At 37.3% G+C, this 12,105-nt stretch overlaps 1 protein-coding gene across 8 annotated transcripts in view; it reads right to left on the minus strand.

Moving 5' to 3' along the window:
- LOC126042819 (FERM and PDZ domain-containing protein 2-like) overlaps window positions 1-12,105 on the minus strand; it is a 62,900-nt gene that overhangs the window by 17,742 nt on the left and 33,053 nt on the right. For 6 of the 8 annotated variants that reach the window (XM_049810505.1, XM_049810506.1, XM_049810511.1 and 3 more), the window contains exons 25-32: window positions 11,227-11,591; window positions 7,730-8,024; window positions 6,646-6,804; window positions 5,821-5,995; window positions 4,481-4,691; window positions 3,249-3,286; window positions 1,282-1,368; window positions 800-864 (exon numbers count right to left, since the gene is read on the minus strand). In XM_049810505.1, coding sequence (XP_049666462.1) covers window positions 800-864; window positions 1,282-1,368; window positions 3,249-3,286; window positions 4,481-4,691; window positions 5,821-5,995; window positions 6,646-6,804; window positions 7,730-8,024; window positions 11,227-11,591 — 1,395 coding nt within the window. The remainder of the gene's footprint in view (window positions 1-799; window positions 865-1,281; window positions 1,369-3,248; window positions 3,287-4,480; window positions 4,692-5,820; window positions 5,996-6,645; window positions 6,805-7,729; window positions 8,025-11,226; window positions 11,592-12,105) is intronic. The other 2 variants (XM_049810510.1, XM_049810508.1) reach the window with 2 other exon arrangements.

Consider the following 12,105-nt stretch of genomic DNA (forward strand, 5'->3'; position numbering starts at 1 on the left):
CAAGCAGTAATAGTGATGACTTAATCAAAAGTGAGAAAATTGTTCCAATTTTTCTGCCAGGTTGGAGGCCTAATTTTAACAAGAGACAGCCCTTTTTTGCAAACCACACTCGAGAGAAATCTAGTAAATCTACTCCCATAAAATATCAGTCCCCATGTGGGTAATTTCAATTCCAAGTAACATTATTTTCCGCATGTTTGCACAAACAGAAGTGATGTTTGCACTTGCAAGAATTTTGAAGCATTGTATGTTAAGCATGGAAATTACTTCTTTTTTTCAAAGAACATACCTGTGTATTTTAAGGATTCATAATTTCAAAAATGGCATTATTCTTGCCAAATTCAAACCATTATGGTTTATGTCAATGCTTCACAATTACAATTACACTTATTTTCCCCAAAATCTCATGCTGTGACTTTCTGTATCTTTTTCCTGTGCTACTTTCTTTCTAAGCTAAGGGTTGATCTTGTAAGCTGCTAAGAGTACTATGAAAACCTAATGGAGGGACTATATCATATGAGTCACACTTGTATTACCACACTGGTAAAATAGTGATATTATACATTGAAAAACAGCAGTAGAAGAATCGGACCCCAGGAAATGCTCAGCGCATTCTAGTCCATGAATGCTGAAGCAATTCAACACTTCATGGAACACTCTCCAAATGCATTATATTCACATTTTCAAAGAAACTGGAGAGGAAACAAATACATTAAATACCACTGTTGAAAAAAATCTCACTCCATATAACTAACTTCACTTGATGGATCATGTCACACTTGATAAAATTGTCATTTACCTTACATTCTGGAGAAACAGGAGTGTTTTGCTGGGCACCACAGTTTGTTTCCTCCAAATGTTTCTCTGTGAAAAAGCAGCAACAATTTTTATACAGTTGTAGTGGTAAAATGTTCTATAGTATAAAACTAAAGATTGTATTCAGAGACATAATAAAACATTTTATATTTGACATGTAAAATAGAAAAAAAATTCTTGTGGACTTATGTGGCCTTACACTCCTGTAAACTGTAAACTGAGCCTTCTGCACATTATCCCTGTAGACTTTTTACCTCCCAGAGCAGGTTCCAAAGTTACAGGGTCAGAGACACCAGACAGACAACAGGTAATGTATAAATGTTCTCAGAAACTCTGAGGGAGGCAGTTTTGTTTATGAAGAACTAATCTTTCCAAGATCCTGCCAGTACCACCTACAAACTTATTTTCTTTCAAAGAGAAAGCACAAAATTTTACAAATTCTAATGAATAATACAAGTTCCTTACCATGTTGATGCAGCAGATGCTGTTCTTGGGAATTCAGGTTTCTATTTGAGAAAGAAATACTGGCTTTCTCTGTCTCAGCAGGTGGCCCTAAAAGCATACATGTAGGTTTGTTCTGACAGGCCTCCCTGCTAACCTTCATATACACATGGGAATGTAAACTCTGTGCTTAGATTATTAAACAAAGCATCAATATCCAATATTGATACTATATGAGGCAGTTTGAGATGCTACTGCATGATTAAGTTTGCCAGTTTGCACAGTGATATAAATAATTCTGTCATGAATTGCAGAGATACTGCCTCTCAGTCATTGCTGTTTTTAAAATTGTAACAACAATCAGAGATCAGACTGAGTAATTCTAGACATGTGCCAATGATTAGGCAGAGAAAGAAGCAGGGTGTGTTAGTGTCTGCAGAGATGGGTATGTAAGAAGACAATGTGCATTTCTTGACGGTCCCACTTCTGCCCATCCGCCCCCAGTTTGGGGTTTTGCTTTATCATATCTTCGTGATCTTAGTTGTCTTCCGAAAGTACTCTTAATGTATGAATTATAGAAAGTGATGAGTGTTCTGTTGGTTTAAAAAACCAACCAACTAACCAAAACAAAACCGAAAACCTCCCTGCTGCATTTGCAGTTTTAGTATGCATTTTTGTAACTAAGAGAGTCTATAAAATGAAGGCTTGATTCCTTAATAGGAAATTATTATAGATTTATCTATAAATCTCTCAGAGATAATAGCAAACAGAACACCAAATACTAAATTTCTATAGTTTTTTTAAGTGCCTTATAAAAGGGAAGAATCTTGTTTTATAAGAGAGGCAGGTAACTGTACCACTGTAGAGTTCATAAATCTGTATCAGAGGTGGATCAGATCTGGTAACCTATTTTGAATGTGTCTTGAGAAATCTTGGAATCTGCAAAGCTCATCGAACAAGGATGCGTAAGCAAGGTCCTACCAGGATATGCATTTACCATGCTTTAGTTATATCACAGTAACTGAGAGTACACATAACTTTATCTGGTCTTGTTGTAAATTCAAAGAAGCTTGTTCTCCAGTAAGTGATATAAAACAAACACATGTCTAGCTGTTGTAGAGGAGGAACTCTGTAACTAGCTTGACTTGGAATAATTTCTTCAGGTAGCCATGTGCCAGTATTCAGATGACTGTAGACATATGAGCAATTCTGGTCTGGGGTTACATTTTCAGGTCATCTTTGCATGATTAAAAAAAGATTTGGATATCCAGTCAGATAAATGAAACTGTGGGTTAGGCCTGACTTAACACTCCAGCCAAACGTACACTGAAAAGCATTACTTGCATAGCTAACACACTTTCTATGCAGTGATGTAGACATGATGCCTATCCTTCCACCTGATGGTGCAGATGCAACCTCTGCTTGCTGATACTTCTACTGCTAGAGCAATTCTGGTCATGTCTTTGTAGGGCAGATGATCACTGAAGTTTTGTGTCAGTTATCGTATTAAATATCATCCCCGGATAGGAATGCTCTTGTATTAACTAAGGGATATTCGTGCTGCCTGTATCTGATTTTCTATAGATTTATTGACAACAGTTTAAAAAGTTGGTCTAGATGATGAAGTAGTCGGTCGTATTAAATAGTGGCTCAAAAAGTGCTGGAAAAGCCCTTAGAGAATAGTTTCAATCAAAACAGATGTTAAAATATGACCACATAAAATTCCCATTTAATAACAACAAATTAAAAACATAGAAACTGACTATGCAAAATGCAATAAATAAATTTTACAGAGAACTATAAATTTTATTTCTATCTTTAAAGAGCTACCAAATTTTCTTCAGACCCTTAGAATGGCCATACAGAAATACTGAATGCCAAGTTACAATATGTTAATAACTTTTTAAATGCAATGAATCAATACCTTATGCTTATGTCCAAAATCAGAAGCAAGTTTTGAGACAAAACCCCAAAATATTAGCCTTACTTACTATTTTCGTGCTCTATAGGAACCACTGGATTGCCATTTCTGGGGGCAGAAAAAGTGAAATATGTGAGCCATTAAGACCTGCATGCTTTGTAAAGCACATATGAAAAATATTTTTAGAAAGTCAGTTCTCTAAATTGTAGTTGTACTTCTATGATTTTATTAATGGTGCTTTCCTAAAGAGCATTTATATCAGTATATAAAATATTTGACTGTATTTAACAGTGAAACATTTTATTTAAATGGGGAAAGAAAGAACATGTTAAACTATCTGACCCAATACAGAACTGCTTTGTGGTACATTTTGAATTCAGTTTCAGTTCCCTCTCTATAAAGTGGGAATGATCTTTTGTAAGTTCCTTTACCCTATTTCTGTTTGTTTCCTTAGACTGTAAATTCTTACAGTCAGGGTCCGTTGCCTATTAACTGCTTGTACAGCAAGAAGTATAATGAGGCTGCACTTTCTTCATCTGCTAGACCAGTGCAAGTTAATAAAACATTGATAAAAGTTTGAACTACATTAAGATAGCTGCAACAGACATACTATGACTCACTCTGATTGTGTAACTTAATTATTCACATACTTTTTGGTTACTATTTGACTGCTCCTCTGAGATCTTTGGAAGCTATTTCTGTATCAGTCCAGGACCTCTACTGGTACTATATCAGACTGTAGAACAAGATAAATCCAAAGTGCAGCCAAGAACTGATGAGGGAAATTCTTAACTGCAGGTTATTGATCAAACCTGGGATGACTTTTTGTTACATGCTGCAGATTAAATGCTGCATTTTTAATACCTTTCTAAAATGTTTGGCTGTTGGAAGTAACTCACAGTTTCCCATCAGAGGTAGTTTCTTGCCTGTAGTTGTGAACGTATGGAGAAGGTTGGCACTAGTGGTGGAAATACAAAGATTTTCCCTAGAGAACAGGATATCTGAAAATGATGGCCAGCCTCACAGTTAAAGGATTCACATTTGTGTTTGGACTATGAAGTTTGAAGAGGTTTGAAGGGTTCTCATTTGTGTTGTATGAGTCTACTTGTACTCACTGTGTTAGTTGTAATTACAAGGAGTTAAGATATCTTATGGATATTATGTATCGGGATGCAACATTCAGACCTTTGAGGTAAAGCATTTTCCTTGCAGTTTGTCTTGTTTTTATTGTTTGACTTGTGGATGTAAAATTTAGAAACCTGCTTCAACACTAGGATTGAGATCGAGTGTGTTCAGATTTACCTTGTGGCTTTGATTTGGACATTCTGGGTGGCAGCTTCACACACTCTCACTGCATCATCCAGGCTAATGCCCTCAGTCCACAGTCCACAGATGTAAACAATCTGATCTCGTGGCTGCAGACTGCCTTCCACACTGGCAGGAGAGCCAGGCACTATCTCTAGCACGTAAATACCTTGTAACTTGCTTCCAGCTCCTCCTGTCAGCTTCAAGCCTAGAATAATGCAGAGAAAGCATCTTTTGTGGCAGCATGTTTTGAATTTCACTGTCAGTGACATACAGCCTAATGGAATAGATGTGGGTCATTGAAAGATAGGCTGAACAAATCACCGACATTATAAATAACAGTCTTGCCCAGTTAGAAGGCGTGTAAGAGCTGGAATGGGAGAGTGAAATGCAATTAGATGTTAAAAAAGTATGGAAAAAACTTAAATGGTATTGTCCATCTCTACGTTTCAGCTATTCCATGGTGCTTTATTTCATCTGATGTTGAATAGACGTTTGAATAAGACACTTAGCTGCATAGCAGTAACTCCCTCGTTACCAAAGTGCTTAAGCGCGTTGCAATCTTTAGAATGCCATAGGGAATGGAAGCATACAACGGCTAAAGAGATACCTATAAAGTACAAAACTGAATTGTAAAACGATATTCAAGCAATCTCCAAACAACCCAGTTTCTGAACTGGAAACAGGATGCTGTACCTGAGCAAATATAGCTATACTGTTTCCTAAGTCTACTGTTTTATCTATGTGCAATACTCACCATGTTCTGCAGAAATACCAAGATATTCACACTGTGGGGATTTCTTTTCTCACTTTCATTGCACAATTTAGATAAAGCCTTGTGTCTCTGGTGAATCAAGGATTTGAGTGGAGATTTTTTGAATAGCAAACTATTACCCTAAACAGTGGCTCATCCTTCTCAAACTTTGCCTTCCCCCCCCCCCCCCCCCTTTTTTTTTCTTTTTTTCTTTCCCTCCAAATAGATCTTTATGTATCTCAGCAGGTAGTAGATATTATTATCTAACTACCATCAACTTCCATATATCAGTAACATAAAAATATGAGACTGGAGATCTGCCAGAAGCTTCAGCTGATTGGGTGATAATACAAAGATAATTTTTTCCAGGTGTCTTCATTGGTCTTATAAGAGATATTAGTCCTCCCTTTAAGGCCTTGCCCAAAATAAAGCTCTCCATTCCTTGGTCATGGGTGATGGAGGAGAGCATAAAGGTGTCAAAGTCACTCAGGATCATATTGATCTAAGACAACAGTTGCTTATGATTATCTTACGATTGCTGTGATCCCTTTCCAAACCAGCATGCATAGTATTTACTACACACCTAGCTGTCCATTGGCACCTTTTGTGAGAGTAATTTCAGGAATCTCATCTGGCCTAATAGAGGGATGCGGATCACTGTCAGCACGACCAACCACAAGGTGCAGATCAGGAGGAGAGCTTTGCAGTAAAGTCAGGGCTTCATTGCATGGTAAAGATGTGACATCAATTCCATTCACCTAAATGACAAACCAGTAAAATGATGTCATAGATCTCATTGACCATCATGTACTTCTCCCTCCACTCTGAATTTTGCATATGAACTTAAGTTAGTTTTCACTTTCATGTTACTGCTTTGCTGTGGTATTTAATGTCAGTGAATGCAACAGTTAAGATTGCAGTAAGATTTCTTCTTTGAATTTTCACTTTTCTGAAAGCAGAGCTTTCAGAAAAATAGTTCTTATTTTCTTGAAACTCAAGGTCTTGTAGCAAAAACCAAGGAGGACAGACTAACGCAACAAATTGAAGATGAACCAGGCTGAAAACAGGCTTTAGTCATGCATTACAAAGGTCACTTCTGCATCCCTTGTATGTCACCTATCTTATTAAGTTAATTCAGTTTATGTCATTTAATTGGGAAGGCATTTAATGTCTCAGTTGTCTTGCATTGCTGCTAGATGATTCATGTTATTTGCCTGGTCACACAATCTATTCAGTCTGAAATTTGTCCTACTGAAGTCAGCAGAATTGCATTTATTGTATGATTCATTTGCACTTGCATGCCTAAATATGTGATAAACTGGACCCTATGAAAGGAAGAATGCTGAAGCTAAATGACATTGCTCTGCAAATATTTTCTCCTCTGTATAAACTCAGAGAATTACTGTACCATAATGATTCTGTCTCCCCTTCTTAGTCTTCCATCAGACAGGGCAGGCTCATTCAAGATTTCATCAACATACAGGCAGGTGTCCACTTTGTTAAGAACAACGGAGAATCCATAACCGTTGTTCTCTGACTTTGTCAAAGTCACAAAGATCTCTATTTCCTATTAAAATAAGCACAAGATATGTTTGATGTAGGCTTTTCCATTGCTTCATTAACACCTTCCATTATGTTTTATATGCAGATAGGAATCAGATCCTCAGATGGCATAAATAAGAGCATGCACAGGGGTTTCTCTGATCTTTCACTGCCTTATTCCAGAATTAGTTTTACTTCTTTTTACCTAGTGGAGATTCATGGTGATTGATTGATAGGGCCTACTAAGGCAGAGAATGCCACTGGGGACTGGAGTTTTGACATCTGAAATGTGTAAAGAAAGGCCTGGAGTCCTCTGAGCTGACAAGCATTACAATAGCAGGGTGCAGAGTTTATTGTTGTTATTGCTATTACTGTCCCACTGAAGGAAATGGCTGGAGCTAAATTTTGTCCTCAGTGCTCTCAAATTAGTAGGAATTCAGAGCTCATTAGCGTCAGCAGGAATGCAAGATGTTCAGCATTTGGCAGGACTGAGCCTTATATTTTGCAGAGTAATTAGCACAAGTATCATACTTTCTTATCAGGACATTGCAGTAGTATCACTGTAACAAAGTAATTTTCCACGTGGGTCTAAAACATGACAGAAAAAAACCAAGTAGCTGGCTCTAATTAATTTTAGAGGCTAGTAGAGGGCTTTTAGGCCTTTGTATATTGGGAATAATACTGCAGAATGCCGGAAAGTTGAAGAAATAGTAAGATGGCAAGAGCAAGGAGCTGGCCTTAAGGCAAATGGTAAAGAATTCTGGAGAGCTAGGACTAGCGGAAGGTCTGCTTTACTTGAAGATTGTGGACATTCAGGAAAGTAAAAAAAGCCATACAGAAATAGCATAGGTAATGAGTTAAAATTAACATTTAAGAATGTTGCGTTCTTAATGTTGTTTCTTTCCCCTTGTCATATTCTACCTGTTAATAATCTGGTGCCTATCACATACCCTAGTGTAATCTTCCTTTTCTTCCTTCTCTTCCTCTATTTCCTCCAAGTCTTCCCATTCATTGTCACTGTCATGTGTCTCTCTAGCAGGCTGGGATGATGAGAAGGGACCACAAACACGTGGTTCTGGGGTCACCATAGTTGTAGAGAGTGTCTCGGAGCTTCCTCCCCGTGAGAGTGAGGTCACAGACATTGAGCTGGTAGTGAGATACTCTTCATCAATAGGGGTTAGAGAAAGAGTTTCAGGCATACATTTTGTGTTCGATAGGTCATCATCACTCTTATTAAATACGTAGCTGGAAAATAAAAAGATTGCAGTGCTGGGGTTTTCCTCCATATGCTTTATTAGGTGGCCACTGAAAAGTCTACTGCTTATACATGACCTTATTTTAATTTTAACTGAAGTACTAGTTATGGTATTAAATTTCTGTCTGGGTCCTCCAGTGTTACTATAAAAATAAATAAGTAATCAATATTTTGCAATGCTAGTTAAAAAATTAAAAAGCTTTCAGAATTTGAAAACAGCCTTGGCAAAATCTTGCACTCTTTTTTTTAAGGCATTAATTAGTACTTTGGTTGCTTCTTGAAAAGGCTAATCGGACAATTCCTAGAACATTAATTATTTCATCTGCCATAATTCAGTTAACTTCCCTGGTAAGTAGTATGCACATTACAATACTACTACAATTTTCATATTTGCATTTTTCTTGAAAAAGGAATGCCAGCCACATTCCTGGCTCTTACAGGTCTTTCCCTGGTAACTAGAGCACAGGCCAGAAACATGAAATACAAAATTATTCCTGTCTCTCCATAAAAAGTACAAGTCTTGTCTTGTCTTTTGTAAGCTTGATTTTATTCTTATGCTTGCCTTGAAGCGTAAGAATTGTCCTACAGAAATCAATGGATTTGTTCAATTACTTGAATTAAAATTATTATTGATTTTATTCCACTATATTTGAGACACAGTATTGAGCACTTTTGATGTTCAAGTCTGGACTGTAATCATATGTGTCGTCTTTAATATTGTTTTGGCTGTTATTAATGAACTCTAATAGAGTACTATAGCAGTGTCTTCTATTAAATTTACCATTAAAGCTAATAGAAATGCTTGAAACACTGGTTTTTTTTCTAAAATACATGTGTTCTTCCTATCAATCTTTATTGAAATATTGCTAAACCTCATTCATCTTAAAAACATTTAAAATGGCATGCTTTTATTAATGCTTCACATATCATTTCATATGTAACAGTTGCCTAGGATCTTTCACTCTCTGATAGAACTGAACTGTGTCTACCATCTCCCAAGCAAACATACACAACTAAAAGTCACACAAATTGTGTCTTCTATGAAATCACAGAAGATCCCCAGTGTTAAGGTCTTGTTTCAAAATATGTCTGTAGTCAGAAGGGAAAATAGAAAGCACAGTAGCAAACCAGACATTTTGATTGGATATACCTAATAGCCTTCAATGTTATTTTTGAAATATTGATGAAAAATAAGAAAACTGTAGGCTCGTGCTGTGTGCCCTCAGTGAGGGCAGCAATCTAGTCTGTTAGTTTATATCTGTGCAGGGAGGAAATGAGAACCTGGCCATCTCCAGTATCCCAGCAAAGCTGAGAATGAATCTGACAGTTTGTGCTTTAATAGCTGGACAAAGATACTTAAAATACTGTGGAAGAAGACTGGAATAATTAAAAGGAATGTTTAAGGATAACAGCAAATGCAGTCTGTTCCTTTCTTTTGCAGACAGGAAAGAAAAGAGTAAGTTCAATGGATATTGGTTAATGTGGGCATCGTAGAAGCTGTCACGTGCTAGTGGAGTGCTGACTGACCTTCAAAGGGTGTGAAAGGTGTTTGGCAGAGCTACACAAGCTTAAGGCAATGAGCCAGCAGTGGCTTAATCATAGCACAGCTTCTAGCCCATCTCCACATCACCATGGGAAATAACTTGAGTCTTGGTCCTGCAGGCACATACATGACCTCCACTGAAATGCTTGACTTTCTTTTGGAGTCTCGTGATCCCTGCACCTGGACATTACAGGTGAAAACTATGGGTTAAAGTTTTTCAAAGCAGCTTTTTCAAAGGTTCTTATTGGCGGTGATAAGAAGAGTGAAAGGATTTTTCCATATGAAACCCTGACCAGGGAACTTTTAAAATTCATATCAGAAGTTTTCTACATTTGCATTAAAAGTTTTGAGCAATCTGAAGAAAAGAAATTTCTTCATTAATCAAAAGGAATTCTTTCATTAATGCCTATTTGCTTCTGGGGGCTTTTGTATGTTTTTAGCTGGAAGGATCATTTAAACTAAGATTACTTTTAAAATATTGTTTGAAATGCATGCTGTCTTAAATGATACTGAGAATGTACAAAACAAAAACACTTATTTCAGAACTTTCTTCTTGGAAAGATTCCAAAACTTTTCTTGAAATTGATATTTTCCCGCAATAAACTTAGTTTTGTTGAAACTGAATCTCTTGGCAAATGTTTGCTACATATTTCTGCTTATTTTATTCTCAGCAGTAGAAAAGCATGTGTGTAAGCAGGAGCTTCACTTATGAATGTGAGTGAAGCTTCTTCTCTCAAGAGAGAGGAGCTAAAAGTATGAATTGCCATTATGACCCCACTTCACTTTCAGTCAGCTAGTGCTGTGACTCCCCAGAGACTGGAATCTCTGACTGTCTGGTTCTGTGCTTGATGAATGTCAAGAGTAACAAAAGGATTTCAAGTCACTGTGTGGAAAAATAGAAATTAGTTTCTAGATAAAATTACTAAAGCTGTAAGTTAAAGGTCTCTAGGAGACCTTTAACTTGTCTTTCCATCAATTGTTTCTGTTCTGATAATTTATATTCTTTTGCACTGGGAAAGATGACTAAAATGAAATGGATCATCTTCTATGTGCCAGTGTCTGGTATATCCCAAAGAGAGTAAAAGGAGGCTGAGTCCGTTTGCACTGTATTTTATTGTATAACTCCTCTGGCTTGGGGCTTCTGTTGGCTTCTGAAGACTGGAAAATAACATATATATTTTTTTCTCCTTGATCACAGTTTGTCTTCTGAGTTGTTTTTATTTTCTCTGCAAAAATTTGAAATTAAAAATCATACAATAAGAAAGAAAATTTTGGTGCCTATTTAAGTCAACTCTGAGAAAATTGAAGTTAAAAGATCATGTAATAAATAAGGAGGTGGTTCATATTTAAGCCAACAAGAGCCTATCCAGTGTTTTCAAACTGCAGTCAGCTTCAGCTGAACAGCATAAATGATTGCAGTAGTGTGGCACTGATACATGGGTCTCGTAATGTAGACATGCAAAATTCTAATAAGATGAGAGTAAATAGAGACAGCAGATTAGGACAGTCAGAATAAGATGATAAAACAAAATCATCAGTAATCAGCAGTGATTAGAAGCAGATAGCCCTGTACTTAAACCTAAGCAATTTACTCTCAAAATTGTAAAAGCCGAAGGAAAGGCTGCAGAGCAGGTTTCAGTATTTCCTACCTTTTGGCCCATCCAAATTCACATGATGAGTAGGAGTTCTGCTTCATTTCTTCCTCTAGGGAGTGGAAGACTTCAGAACTGGCAGCTTCTTGATGAAACTTCCAAAGACGCTTATAGAAACTTTCCCTGGGAGTCATAAGTTTCTGTGTGGGCTTCTCTTGAAACTCAGCTTCCTGCTCTTCATAAGTTGAGCTGTCCTCTTCAGGAGGCTCACTGAAATCTGCTGCCACTGGAGAATCCAAGCAGTCTTCGAGGTCTGGAGAGGTGCTACCTCCATCGCTGGTAGACTGGTCCATACTATTTCCTACTTCTGTACTGCCTGGTATTTCTGCCACAAACTCCTTAACTGGAGATGGTGCTGGCGTCTATCAAAATAACAGAAATGTTAGTGTAACTCCTTTTATCTCCCATCTTCTTTCCTTGAAGAACAAAATAATTTGAAGATGCAATATCAATAAGCATCTCAATGTGAAAATATCAGATGGTAGCTGGAAGGGAGGGAACAAATAAAGGGAGGTACTCTTTCACTAAATAACTGATTTGTCTTTATGCTTATCTTCCACATTCTTCAGGAGTTCCAGCCAGGGAACTACTACACAATTTCACTTTTCCCAATGAATTCTTTGCTAAAGGTGGCCCCTTTTTATTTCATTTCATATCAAGCCTCACCTTTGTGTCTATATTCTCTTCATTGTGTAGAAGTGGCTTCCAGATCTGACTACTGTGTGACTGACCATAGAAATCAGCAAAGGGCGCATTGCAGGAGAGGAACAGGAGCCAGTTTGTTATCCGGAGATGATCCTGACAGTCATTTCTGTCTGCCCATGGACAGCTCTTATAGGGACAGGAACCATGAGTGGACAAGAGTAATGCAAATGC

The sequence above is a fragment of the Accipiter gentilis genome, chromosome 9 (assembly GCF_929443795.1).
Source record: "Accipiter gentilis chromosome 9, bAccGen1.1, whole genome shotgun sequence".
Classification (NCBI taxonomy): Eukaryota; Metazoa; Chordata; class Aves; order Accipitriformes; family Accipitridae; genus Astur; species Astur gentilis.